The sequence below is a fragment of the Haliotis asinina genome, chromosome 15, assembly GCF_037392515.1.
Source record: "Haliotis asinina isolate JCU_RB_2024 chromosome 15, JCU_Hal_asi_v2, whole genome shotgun sequence".
NCBI lineage: Eukaryota > Metazoa > Mollusca > Gastropoda > Lepetellida > Haliotidae > Haliotis > Haliotis asinina.
In genome coordinates, this window is record NC_090294.1 from 24,309,956 (window position 1) to 24,323,163 (window position 13,208).

General features: G+C 39.5%; 1 protein-coding gene across 1 annotated transcript; it reads right to left on the reverse strand.

Annotated features, from left to right (window-relative positions):
- Positions 1-2,466: 2,466 nt before the first annotated feature.
- Positions 2,467-9,572, reverse strand: LOC137266416 (fucolectin-7-like). The gene is made up of 4 exons (XM_067801909.1): positions 9,520-9,572; positions 4,405-4,641; positions 3,177-3,407; positions 2,467-2,725 (listed from the first exon to the last, which is right to left on the reverse strand). The coding sequence occupies exons 1-4, from the start codon at positions 9,560-9,562 to the stop codon at positions 2,478-2,480; spliced, it is 759 nt and encodes a 252-aa protein (XP_067658010.1). The 5' UTR covers positions 9,563-9,572; the 3' UTR covers positions 2,467-2,477.
- Between the last annotated feature and the right edge of the window lie 3,636 nt (positions 9,573-13,208).

Below are 13,208 nucleotides of genomic sequence, written 5' to 3' on the forward strand. Positions count from 1 at the left end.
TTAACAAAATATTTCTTTGTGAATCCCTCTATCTGTACATGTATTTTTCTCATGTAATGTGATTTATCAACCACTCACGCTCAAATTATCCAAATATATGAAACACTGTGCCTTTTCAAATGATATCATGTAATTATTTTAATTATATTTATGTATACTGGTATGTTCTTTGTTTCACCTTTTGTGTTTTTGAGAAAAGAATAAAAATTCTGTTCTGTTCTGCTACCAGTCACTGCATATTATAATGACAACACATTCCCATCTCTCTTAGTTTACTAGTAATTAGAGTGAAAAGTAGCAGAGAACTGAGTTGTTTGAGAAGTTGAGAATGTTCTCGAGCACTTTATTTTGTATCTTTGATGCAATAGATCTCCATATAAAAATAATGATTCATTACATGCATTAAAAAGATATACTTTATAATTACATATCTGGGCAGATGCCATTATTATCAGCTTAATTAAGCCTTATGCAAACAACCATAAAGTGTGTTGTTTCAAGCAGTCTGTCTTTTGAGAGGTCTGCCTTATAGGAAGATACCGTGGTTGCAAAGGTGCGCAACCTCCCTATTCAACTGAAAGTTTGTTTTATGACCACTGAAACTCGGGTAGTGTAGGGTGTGTGTGATTATGAGGATGTCATCTTGCTCGGAGCAGATTTTCTAAAATATACATGCTAAATTCATCAAACTTAGAAATTAAGAAAAAAACGAAGCAACGAGTAAATACTCGAAATTTCAAGTTTTTGAAAGAAACTTGAAGTAACGAGAAAATATTCGAAATTTCAAGTTTTTGACTGAAACTCGAAGCGACGAGAAAATACTCGAAGTAACGAGAAATTAATCGAAGGAACGAAAAAAAAAATTGAAACAACAGAAAAATACTCGAAATTTGAAGTTTTAGAAAGAAACTTGAGGTAACGAGAAAATTCTAGAAGAAAGTAACGAAAAATATTTGAAATGACGAGAAAATACTCGAAGTTACGAGAAAATTATTGAAATGAACAAGTAAATAATCGAAGTAGCGAGAATCGTCTTTGAAAAAGTTATTTTATGCTACAAAAGTGGCAGCATTAGGCTTTCGTACAAAGGGGGTTGAAGTATTGTAAAATTATTGTCCTCCTCAGAGGGTACGTAAGTCCCAAAACATTCAAAGTCAATTTAAACCTTCGACTGTTTTAGTTGTAGCATGTATAATTTTAATGCATGGCTAGATATGTCTAAATTGCTAACAACTCGGGGGATGGTGTAAATCCAGCTAGGACCTGTGCAGGAAGCAAATGTACTGTTAGTCCCATAGTTCCTAGGATAGTGTCCTAGTTTCAGATGCTGGTAATCTATAGCCTTTTTCTATATTGTATTGTCAGCTTCAATTAAAATGTTTTAGTTTTCCATGCCAGTTTTATATCCATATCTGTGATGCTCTAGTATTTTTGTTGTCCATCGTTGAGAAGGGGTATCTTCCAAATGTTTTCATTTTCATTCTGTAAATTGTTTTCGTAACGATATGGCTGAGATATTGCCGATGTGACGTTAAATATTGACTTACATGCATTGGGCGTACGTTGCGACTGAATTATCCAACCCGTACAAACGGTTTCACAAACCATGACTTAAGTGACATATACGAGCTCATAAACATGATGTTTTGGTAATTTAAGTGAACATTTTTCACATGTAGAAAAATGTGTTCCGAATCTAATTATGTAATATAAATGTCAAGGCACCACGACATTTGTTTGACGCCCCCTTGTGGTACCATGTGTAAAAAGTAAAATGTCAATACAGGTTCTCTTAAAAGTAAACTGTATACTTTAATCATCCAGTATTTGTTTGTATACGATATTTCAGTATTTTGTATTAAGATATAAAGAAAAAGGCAGTGTGTAGGTTTAGACAAATTAAGAGTGAAATCTTGCCGCATCCCCCTACTCTCCAGACCTGGCACCAAGTGATTACCATCTATTCCTAAATCTCAAGAAACACTTGCGTGGTCGTAGATTTCAGGATGATAATGAGCTTATTGCTGCTAGTGAGGCTTGGTTTGAGGACCAAAATGGCGCCTTCTACAGAGATGGCATCAGCGCCTGGCAGAAAAGATGGAACAAGTGTCTTGACTCACAAGGGGACTATGTTGAAAAATAAATGTGGTTCATACCAATAGTTTGTGTTTTTCTATGCAAGGCTCAAAACGTATTGACATCCCCTCGTATATCAGTGAAAGTCGGTGAAATAAATGTCTACATAGTGATCTCAGCTAATCGAAATGTTTTCGAACGTCATGCGTTTTATGACGTCATACGAGTTTTCACGATACAACTTCTGGGTGGAGAGTTGGGTGGTTACCGTGGCAGTGAGTAATGTATTTTCTATATGACTGGGGTGATACGGAAACTTGTTGAAGCGACATTGACCAATGAAATGAAAGTCTTCTACATGAAGGTAAGATAATGAATGATGTCCCATTGACGTACACATTTTAACACAAATCATGTCCATAGTAAAGCCAGTGTGACTCCGAGGAAACTGTATCTACTGGTCTTGGTCGAGTGATGATTTCGCACTCCCAAGATACGGCGTTGTAGTTCACCCCAACACAAGTCTCAGCTAAAAAACATCGTTGAACACACGTTATCATCGAGTCGGTAGACACCAGGGTCATGTTCGCTGAATTCAGACGTCTGCCAAGTATTACTGGGCCATTTGAAATCCTGCATGGACTAGTTTCTGAAACAACCAGACATTTTCATTACTATTTGATTTGAGTGTGTGAGTATCGTTTAACGCCACTTAGCAATGTTCCAGGAATATGATGACGGGAGACAACAGAAATAGACGTCACGTATTGTAACCACATGGAGAATCGAACCCGGGTCTTCGGCGTGACGAGCCAACGCTTTAATCAGTCTCCGGCACCGCATCGTTTGATATTGGCTGTTTCATGGCATTGACTGAAACTTTCTGGTTTATTGAAGTAGGTCTTGATACTCAGAACATCGATAAACGGTTTAAAGTGTATCAGTGTAAATCTGAGAATAAAATCAAAATATATCTGAACTGATATATAAATATCTGAATTGACTTATAATATTTATGGCAAATGCGAAGAGCTTTTTCCGGAATGCAAAGTACATCTTTGGTTATTTTCTCAAAGTGACACTTTGTATATTGACCTCACCTGGTTGTTTTCCATGTACTTCGACCTCACACAATGTCAGGATATCGTGATATTGCGAAATCGTGGGCTTCCAAATCCGGACAAACCTCCCGGAGATTTCTGTCTCACACTGCAGGGTTTCTGTCAAACCAAACACACCAGGATAGTGTTTGCAGACATTTGCACGTGCCTTTGAACATCGTGACGGGTTTTCTTTGTAAACCTCTATAACAAAATCGTGCAGACGGTAGCCTGAAATAACAAACAATCTTCTATAGTATACCCAAAACGATCTGCTCGAGTTTTTCCAAGTGAAAAAACATGGTCTGGCATCGCAATGCAACTCATGCAGATTAGCAAAACCGGATTTGATCAACTATTGATGAATAAAAAATGAAAAATAATAACGCAGAGAATAATCAGTCTCGATTATATAACTTAACAGGAGTCTTTGGCCATCCATGATTTAAATAGTGTTGAAAATATTATCAAAAATCAGTTATATGATTACTGAATTGTGAAAATTACGTGAAATACAAAATAAAATATGAATTCATTGCTTGTAACATTAAAATTGTACGCTGGGTTTAAATCTGAAGAAAACCTGTAGTAGAATATTACCTCTACAGTAACATTAATGTTTAAGTCAGTCAGTGTGGCCAGAGCATATTGTCTCTCAGAACGTGCATGGGTACCATACTTTCGGTTGGAAACACATCTGTGTGGGAAACATCTGCCACGATTCCCAGCTCCAGTACTAGTTTAGATCAATAGTCATCATTTGTGATGATCTATATTCTCAAATATATCTATATTTCATTAAGCGTATAAGTATTCAGGAGACCTTGCATCAGACTAAACTAGTCAATAGCCGCAATACACTCTCGCAACCGAGACGCATCGTCCAAGTCTGACCCTGACCGGAAATAGTCTTGGCGCCAATCACCTGCTTCATTCAAAGAACTACTGGCAGGTGTGGTCCCATTTTTTGTGCACCCTGACTCGGTAGTGGTTGGAATATTACTAAAATAGAGAGGACAAAACCCTTGCCACAGACCCGTGAAGAATTGGTCTTCAGTAACCCATGCTTATTGTAAGAGGACAGTCGGGCTTGCCGACTTGGTTGACACATGTTATGGTATCCAAATTTGCTTTGATCGACGCTCATGCTGTTGATCACTGGATTGTCTGGTCAGCCGTCATATTGCTGGGATATTGGTGATACCTTTGAAACCATTTATTCACTTACGGTAATTACTTCTGTTGTAAATGGTAACGTTATGAACTTCGTACTGTCCAAGAAGATCCACAACGAACCATGGGGATAGATCATGATACTCAGTGCCAGTACAGCCGCCCCAACTTGTCGCACGGTTACCATCAACAGCGTTGTCGCCAATGCCAATAGTTGAAAAGTCTCTGTTGATGACAGTGCTCATCCAAACTGGTTTGTTTAACGCAAGGTTGGATGCACACGATACATATGCTGGAAATGAAATATTGAACTACAGTAAATTATTAAAAGATATGGTTATTACGAACTCGAACGAACTCGGTAATGGGCTGAATTCCGCAACATGCATGAGCACACTCAAAGACAACAATCTGATATTTGTTCCATTGTTATCCCGGGTAACCTAAGCCACATGTGAGGCACTAGAAGGTTAATAGTCACATGTCTTATCCCACCGGGTACCCATTTCAGGCGGAATTCATTTGGGAAAGACACTTGCCTAAAGAAAGAACGCATGTCCTAGAAACTGTTAGGAGTCAAGCTGCTCAACATTGTCACCCGTTCAAGAGCTCTTTGCGCACAATGTTGCTTGACTTCAACTGATTTGTGACCAAAGCTATATGCACAGGACCACACACTACCATAGCAACCCCACTACCCGTGTTCATTGTAACCTGGGCCGGTGGGGGTAGTCTAGTATTGTCATTAAAGCCTTCGCTCGTCACACCGAAGGATGTATCCTCCCTAGGTGTTGTCAGTCATGACGATCCCAAAGTCACCCTTTACAATCCAGATTAGAATTCATCTTCAGTAACCCATGCGTGTCGTAAGAGCTGATTCTCGGAATCGGGAGGACAAGCAATCATGCTGTTGGTCTCTTATGGCTGGAATTCTGCTAGGCGCGGCGTAAAACTAGACCTACTCACTCAATCTATTGACAGTCCCGAACAGTGACCCGTGAAAGTCCCGGGGTAGAGTAGAGCTTCAGCAACCCATGCTTGCTATGAAAGACGACTATTCTTGTAGTAAGAGGCGAGTAACGGGATCGGGTGGTCAGGCTCGTTGACTTGGTTTACACATGTCATCGGTTCCCACCTGCGCAGATCGCAGATCATGTTGTTGGTCACTGGATTGTCTGGTCCAGACTCGATTATTTACAGACCGCTGACATATAGCTGGAATATTGTTTAGCGCAGCGTAAAACTAAACTCATTCACCTGAACAGTACTAGATGATTGATGATTTTAGCCAGTCTACTGAAAGTCGGTGGGAGGCAACCACCAACTCTTCCAGTATCCGTCAGTAGCATGTCCGCGTTTCACACATCAATAGCTAGTCCTTGAGCAGTTATTTTGCAATTGAGAATGATCTATGTTTGCTTGGCAAAAATTAAAACGAATTGATTTTTCAGGTTATTGAGTCGGAAGATCAACTTGACAATTGGTGAAAAGCACCTAAATTCAATGTGTGGTTCACCCGAACGACCAAAATTATCATACAACCTGACACAATTATGATAATGAAATACGAGGGGATGTCAATAAGTTTCGAGTCTTGAGCATTTTTCATACCCAGGTGTCACAGCCTATGGTACAACACTGAACCTTGGGGTGTAGCTGATGTGATATATAAGTTTTGGTATCCTACTCCCAGAAGTTATTGAACACCTCACAGTGACAGAAAGAGACCCCCTCACGGCAGTGAAAATGAATATAATTGAGTATAGAGCAGTAATTAAGTTTTTAGTTCTTGAAGGAAACTCGACGAAGAACATTGAAGAAAGGCTTTCAGCAGTTTATGGGAAGTCTTCTCCTTCATCTGCTGCCATCAAACGATGGGTCAATGAATTTAAGCATGGTAGAGAGAGTCTTGAAGATGACCCCCGTCCAGGTCGCCCAACAACAAGCACTAGTCAGGAAAACATTGACAGAGTGCATAGACTTGTGCTGGACAATCGTCGAATCACACTCCACGAGTTAGAGGAGACCACAGGCATATCACACGGATACATCGAGGCAGTTCTTCATGAACATCTCGTCATGTCTAAGGTGTGCGCAAGATGGGTGCCAAGAATGCTTTCAGATGAAATGAAGCAAACAAGGGTCACCATAAGCAACTCCGTGCTAACCAGATACAACAAGAATCCAGAAGATTTTCACTTTAGGCTAGTAACCTGTGATGAAACCTGGATACACCACTATGATCCTGAGAGCAAATAAGAATCCATGGAATGGAAACATGTCACTTCTCCCAGGACCAAAAATTTCAAAGCCTCCAGATCAGTGCAGAAGGTTCTGGCGACAGTCTTCTAGGATAGCAAATGCGTCATCCACATAAATTACTTACCAGAAGGAAGAACAATGAATGGGGAATATTACGCTAACTTGTTGAGGCAAATGCGACAGTCAATCAAGAAGAAGCGCCGGGGCAAGATCAGACGTGGTATTCTTCTACATCAAGACAATGCTCCAGTACACACCGCTCGCCTTGCAGCCGCTGCTGTCCAGGAATGCGGGTACGAAATCTTGCCGCATCCCCCCTACTCTCCAGACCTGGCACCAAGTGATTACCATCTGTTCCCAAATCTCAAGAAACACTTGCGTGGTCGTAGATTTCAGGATGATAATGAGCTTATTGCTGCTAGTGAGGCTTGGTTTGAGGACCAAAATGGCGCCTTCTACAGAGATGGCATCAGCGCCTGGCAGAAAAGATGGAACAAGTGTCTTGACTCACAAGGGGACTATGTTGAAAAATAAATGTGGTTCATACCAATAGTTTGTGTTTTCCTATGCAAGGCTAAAATCTCATTCACTTCCCCTCGTACATGGCTATATGAAGACAAAACTAAAAGATGTTGCGTACCACATACTCGAGTAATGATCTGAAAGACAATACAACTAATTTGCTAGCTCTCGCTTGCCTAAAATTTGCTTTCTGTCTCCCTTTCTTCACAAACTCACTGGGCGGATGGGTAGTCGAGTGGTAAAGCGTTAGCTCGTCACGCCGATGACCCTGTTTCGAATCCCCACACAAGTACAGTGAGTGAAACCTATTTTGGTACCCCTGGCCGATATTGCCGGAATTTGGCTAAAAGCGGTGTAAAAGCCAACCCACTCACTCACTCACTCACAAACTCACACACATAATGCCCCACCATTCACACCCACTTACATAAACACTCAAAATATTACAGATATTTCTACAAACACCAAAACAGTTAATACATTTGAAGAATTATTAAAAACATCCCTGAAAACAAATGAGCCTAAGTATTACATGCAAATTAATTCCAATAAATACCGACACTGTTGGTATCTTGATAATAATCACTCAGGGTGTTGACATCACCGTACGTAGGCAGTACATTTAGTTTCAGTTCATGGGCTCTTTTCACGAAACAGCCTTTACTAAGGTTAACCTTAACTCCCATTCTTTAACATTGCACTAAGGTTACCTTAGACTTAGGTAACTTCAGGGCAATGTTAAAGAATCCGTCCATGGTGGGTGCACAAGCCGGGCATATCACTGAGTGAGTGAGTGAGTGAGTGAGTGAGTATTTATGGTCACATCGGCAATATTGCAGCCATATCGTGACGAGAACATACATGACATGTGTATTTTGAAAAACCTGTCAAGGAAGTACCGTAAAACAACTAGAATACCACAGTTAGAATTTAATACTAGCATCGGAAGTAAAAACTAATGGTACTATTTGGACAGTACAATATAAAACCTAAATATAGATCGCCAACAACTTAAGGTAGGGACCATGGGGACTTACAGTACTTTTGCTACCTACATGGACTCTAGCTGGATTTACATCATACCTTCAGCTGCTAACGATTTTAAGAAGTGTTAGTCAAATTAAAACAACAAGAATCGTAAATTTAAAAATAAAATGGTAAGTTTAAGTTTATTTGAAAGTTATTTGGGAGGCATACCCCTGTCCCCAGATACTTGAAATGTCACAATTAAATAAACCCATTGAGTGTCACGCAGCTTTCGATTACTATCGATCAGTTCGGGACTGCGTTACCCACTGGGCATGTATGTCATCTACCGTGGGCAACCAGTCGAAATTGCCGGAGGAATATCCAACTCGACACGCAAAAATTACTTCAATCTGGTATCCTACCATCACCCTTCAAGCCAGTTGTTATGTACACTTAAAGCTAATATTAGGGCTGCGACGGGTAACCTGCATACCCTGGACGGTCGGGTAATCCGGGTACCCGTATCAATACGCGGACCCGTTATACTCATGTGATTAATATATTTCACAATGTAATATGTTATTATTTCATGGTTAAAAGGTTGTATTGTGTTTGAAGATTTACAGTCACGTTTCTAACATAATACGTGGTTAAGATTATAAAAAATCTCGAAATTTTAGCCCCCGAGCTGAAGAATATACTGGAAGAATACCATTCGATTCGGTGAACATCACGATATGCTATCTTAAATTATTTTCTTTAAACACGTATATTTTCATATCAAGTAACAGTGTAGATTTTGAAATAACCACCATTCTCTAGTGAAACTTGACAATATTAAGCTCAACGATACGTATCACGATACGAAAAAAGTATTGATATATTTATCGTCCGATAAAGTATCAAGATTGTCGATACTACACTATATCGTCACAGCTCTATTCACACCACATATTATTAACAGACAATCGTTCACTGCTAACAAAACCCTAATGTTGCCCTAGTTTGCACGTCCAGACTCCACCCCAAACACACCTCAAATCATAAGAACATGCATTGATCTTGACATTGCGTTACATTTTACCAATTTGCACACATACATATCCCTAACCATAATCATTTCTACCCATGGCACAAATCGTAGACAAATCTGACTGTTTTTTACCTTTCACAATAACCTAATGTGAAATGACGATAACCGCACAAATTATGGACACCACTAGTTTGAATGCAGTATTCAATTCCCAAAGTGATTTAAAGAAATCAAACAGCAACTGACTCCAAACGTTCCGTAGGTATCAAGTGAAACATAAGGTACTGAAAAATGAAAGCGATCAGTTACTTTAGCGCCCGTAACATACCATATAAAACATTGCTCATGCGAATCCAGCATTAAGAGAAGTGGGCAGTTACTTACCGACAAAATCTAGAAACCAAAAGAACACACGTATCGTAATCATCGTATAAACACTTATGACCAACCCCTTCGTGCTGATCTGTATCAACAATTATGCTTGACTGCCGCAGTGAAATCGGTGCCTTTGTTTACGTGGTTTCCGCGGTTGTCTCCGGGGCTATTCCAGATCGTCGATCATTCCAAGTGGTACTATACGTCCTCAGTGATCAACACACTTTTTTCATCATTTGTTTGATGATGTGCGTTTTTATTGATCAAACAAACATGGCCACCTGACTGACATATATAGAGATACTAGTTTCTGTACAGTTCCTGGTGTGCCAACAGTTAGTACACCCAAACAAATGTCATGTCATGCCCAAATCAGGAAAATACAAGTTTTCATAGTTGTGTGCCGAAAATGTAGAATTTGACTGACCATGTTTGTCTTCAGAAGCGAAAGGCGTAATCGGGTGGTCAGACTTGATGGGTGACTGACTGAGTGAGTGAGATTAGTTTTACGCCTCACATAGCGATATTCCAGCTATAGGGCGGCGGTCTGTAAATAATCTTACGACATTGGTTACTGAAAGCCAATGTTCGAACTCGGACCTTCAAGGGTCTCTTCATGTAACGTTATGGCGGATCTCGCTTTATACAAACTCATGATGGTATTTCATTCTGATTTCACCGTCTTGGCAAAGTACAGATTCAAGTATTGTTGTTGGGTTGAGTCTCATTCGGGATTCGAACCAACACTCTAACAGTCAAACACCTAATCACAACATCAGCTGAGTAGAACATGTGTTACATCCGATCACTATCTCATGGCATTATGTATCCATAATTTGTAAACATTACTGAAAAGTAAGAGTTTGTATGTCAGCCTTTCCGTGTATGATGGGACACACGGTTTCATAAAACAGGTGGTACCGATGTATTCGTAAATCCAATCAAATTCAGAACTATACATAAGTTGGAAGGTTAATTAGCTATAATACGGATCAGAAGGACTTACCACCAACATCTGGTCCAAATGCATCTTTCTTCCTTTAACCATGTATAATAAATCACCACATGCTCAAAAATAGCTTACAATTTCAAACTTTGTAAGAGATATTTGTTTCAAGCAATTATTGTATCGTTTAATGAACGGACTGGCAACAGAGTACAACCGAGGAATACATGATCGTAAACTTACTTGAAGTACAATAGAGTTAAGTAGAAGTCAAAATTGTGTGTCAGTAGTGCGCAATACCTCGTGGATTTGTCAAACATTCATAGACTCAACACTCCTCATGCAAGACCTACCCGAGCTCGACGGCCTTTGACGCTGAGTCATACGTATCGTGTAAAAAAGTGATATATAGGGCAGTGGTCACGGCTCCTTGTGGCACAAACGAAGTGAGCACGTGTCGTACTGAAAGAAGAAGCATAGATACAGGTGTTAATAAATGCTGTCAATATTGTGTCACGAGAGTCCTGCGATCCAAAGATTTCCAGAGTCTGGGATACCCTCAGTCAGTGATGACAACATACACTATGACGGATCCACTGACAAATGTGTTATAAGATCTCAGGCTCAGGTGCACATTGCATTCACGTCGACGTCACTAAACACGTCAAAGCCACTAAGCCACTAATGAACTCATCTGAAACCATGATTCTTGATTCATGAGCGAATGCCCCGGCCCATGTTTGATGATTTTTGAGGGGCACAACGGTCGCCAATGGAGACAAGTCTAATCGTCAGGTCCTAGATTTCGATGCTCTCTTACCACTAAGATAATCGTAAATGCCATCCATCAACATTACGTTACGACTATCCTAGAGCTGAGAGAGCTTCGAAAATATAGACCCTTGACCGTGACTAATACTCTGAGCCTAAATTTTCGAAGCCCTCTAAGCATTAAGGTAGTCGTTAGTGCCATACATTAACATTAAATTACGACTATCTTAACGCTAACAGAGCTTCGAAAATGTAGGTCTAGGTATGTTGCCAGTATGAAAGGATGAGAAGTCATGCTGTCTAAAGAATGACTAGAGTAAATTGTTTCATCATCCTGGAAAGAATGCAATAGTCCCAACTTGTTAGAAGTTGTTCCAGCAGTGGTCGTGTCATGTATCTTTCAGAATATCTTATACAACATAACCACGATAACACCATCTTTGATGTAGCCAAAGAATCCGACAATAGCATGAAAGAATGTCCTTGGTTTGTTTGTTGTTTGTTTGTTTAACACTTCACTCAGCAGTATATTATAATTAGCTATATGATGGAAATAGTTTTGATTGTCAATGGAAGCATTCACGGTTACAGATCTTGTCGATACTAATTGCAAAGACATAGATTCAGGTTTGAACCCTAATTATAACCTTGATAGAAACTATTGTACATTATGGATCCTCATTCAGATCATGATTACTACCACTATGTATACTGCCTTAGAGGCATGTTCCGCAACCTGTGGTAATCACTGATTGACTCCAATTACTGGGTGCTTCATGTTTTAAATATGTTGCAGTACTTGTTCGCGTGTGTTCCTAGTCAGCCATACTGGTTTACGAACTACTTGGCACTATGTGACTGTAAAAACATGAGAGTTCAACAAGAACAAGTCGAAAGAGATGTATAGACAGACGCCTGTGTTATGAGACATTACCAGAGACACAAGACTAATTTATAGCATTCTTTCTCCTTCTCAGTCTGTATATATTTACTCGTATGTAAGTAAGTTGGTTGCTGCCGAATAGACAATGGTTGTCATAAATAAAACTGTCACCATGGCGCCAAAATGTAAGGTTTTAAGACGTGTCCATGGATTTTGAAAGTGAAAACATTTATTGTTTTTGTTCTTCTTTTCTTTCCAATACCGATTGTGAACAAAATTCGGATTCGTGGTTCCAATCCCCAATCCATTTCTAACTTCATGTTGAAGAGCTTTGAACAGCTAAGCATGCGGTTAATGTCTCCATTTCTTCACATACAGTATACATATTTTACTACGTCAAATAGGAATGGCATGCCGGTGCTGCTTTTCACATATGTATACACATATACATATAACACAGTTACTAGACTGAATGTTGCCAGTGACTTAAAAGTCCCTCTCACTCCATTTTCGTAGTTTTTAAATATTTTGTGGTGTTTCTTTATGAATTAGGACATAATTTAATTTGTGCAATGTGTATGGTTAGTTTTGTTTGATGTTTAACGCCCCACTCAGCTGTACCTCGCTCGCAATCAAGTGATCAACAGCATGAGCATCGATCAAGGCAATTGTTTGACGTTTTCTTGCCGTCATGAGATCTGTTTAGGTTGGGTTAAAAAAGCCAAAATACTTGCTAGAACGGTTGATACAGACAAATACATGAGTTTTTCCGTGGAAAACTATCTCCAAAGCGTAAACACAGAAAACAGATTTTGATTTTATGATAAACTATGTTAAACGTATGTGTCTGAATGTCGAAATAATACGCGTTGACTGATGGTGGTTCCGGGGTTTCACTTTCACAGTAATTACAATATTGTTGTTTGGGTTGAGTTCTATCCTGGATCCGAACTCGCACTCTCGTCAGAGGCATTACCTTAGTAGAAAAGATAACCTACTTAAAGTGCCCCTTGACAAATGTAAATTGTTCTCACTTCATGAGTAAAAAGTACTATTAAATCAGTACCTTTCTGAGAAAGTGAAATCCCAAATAAACAA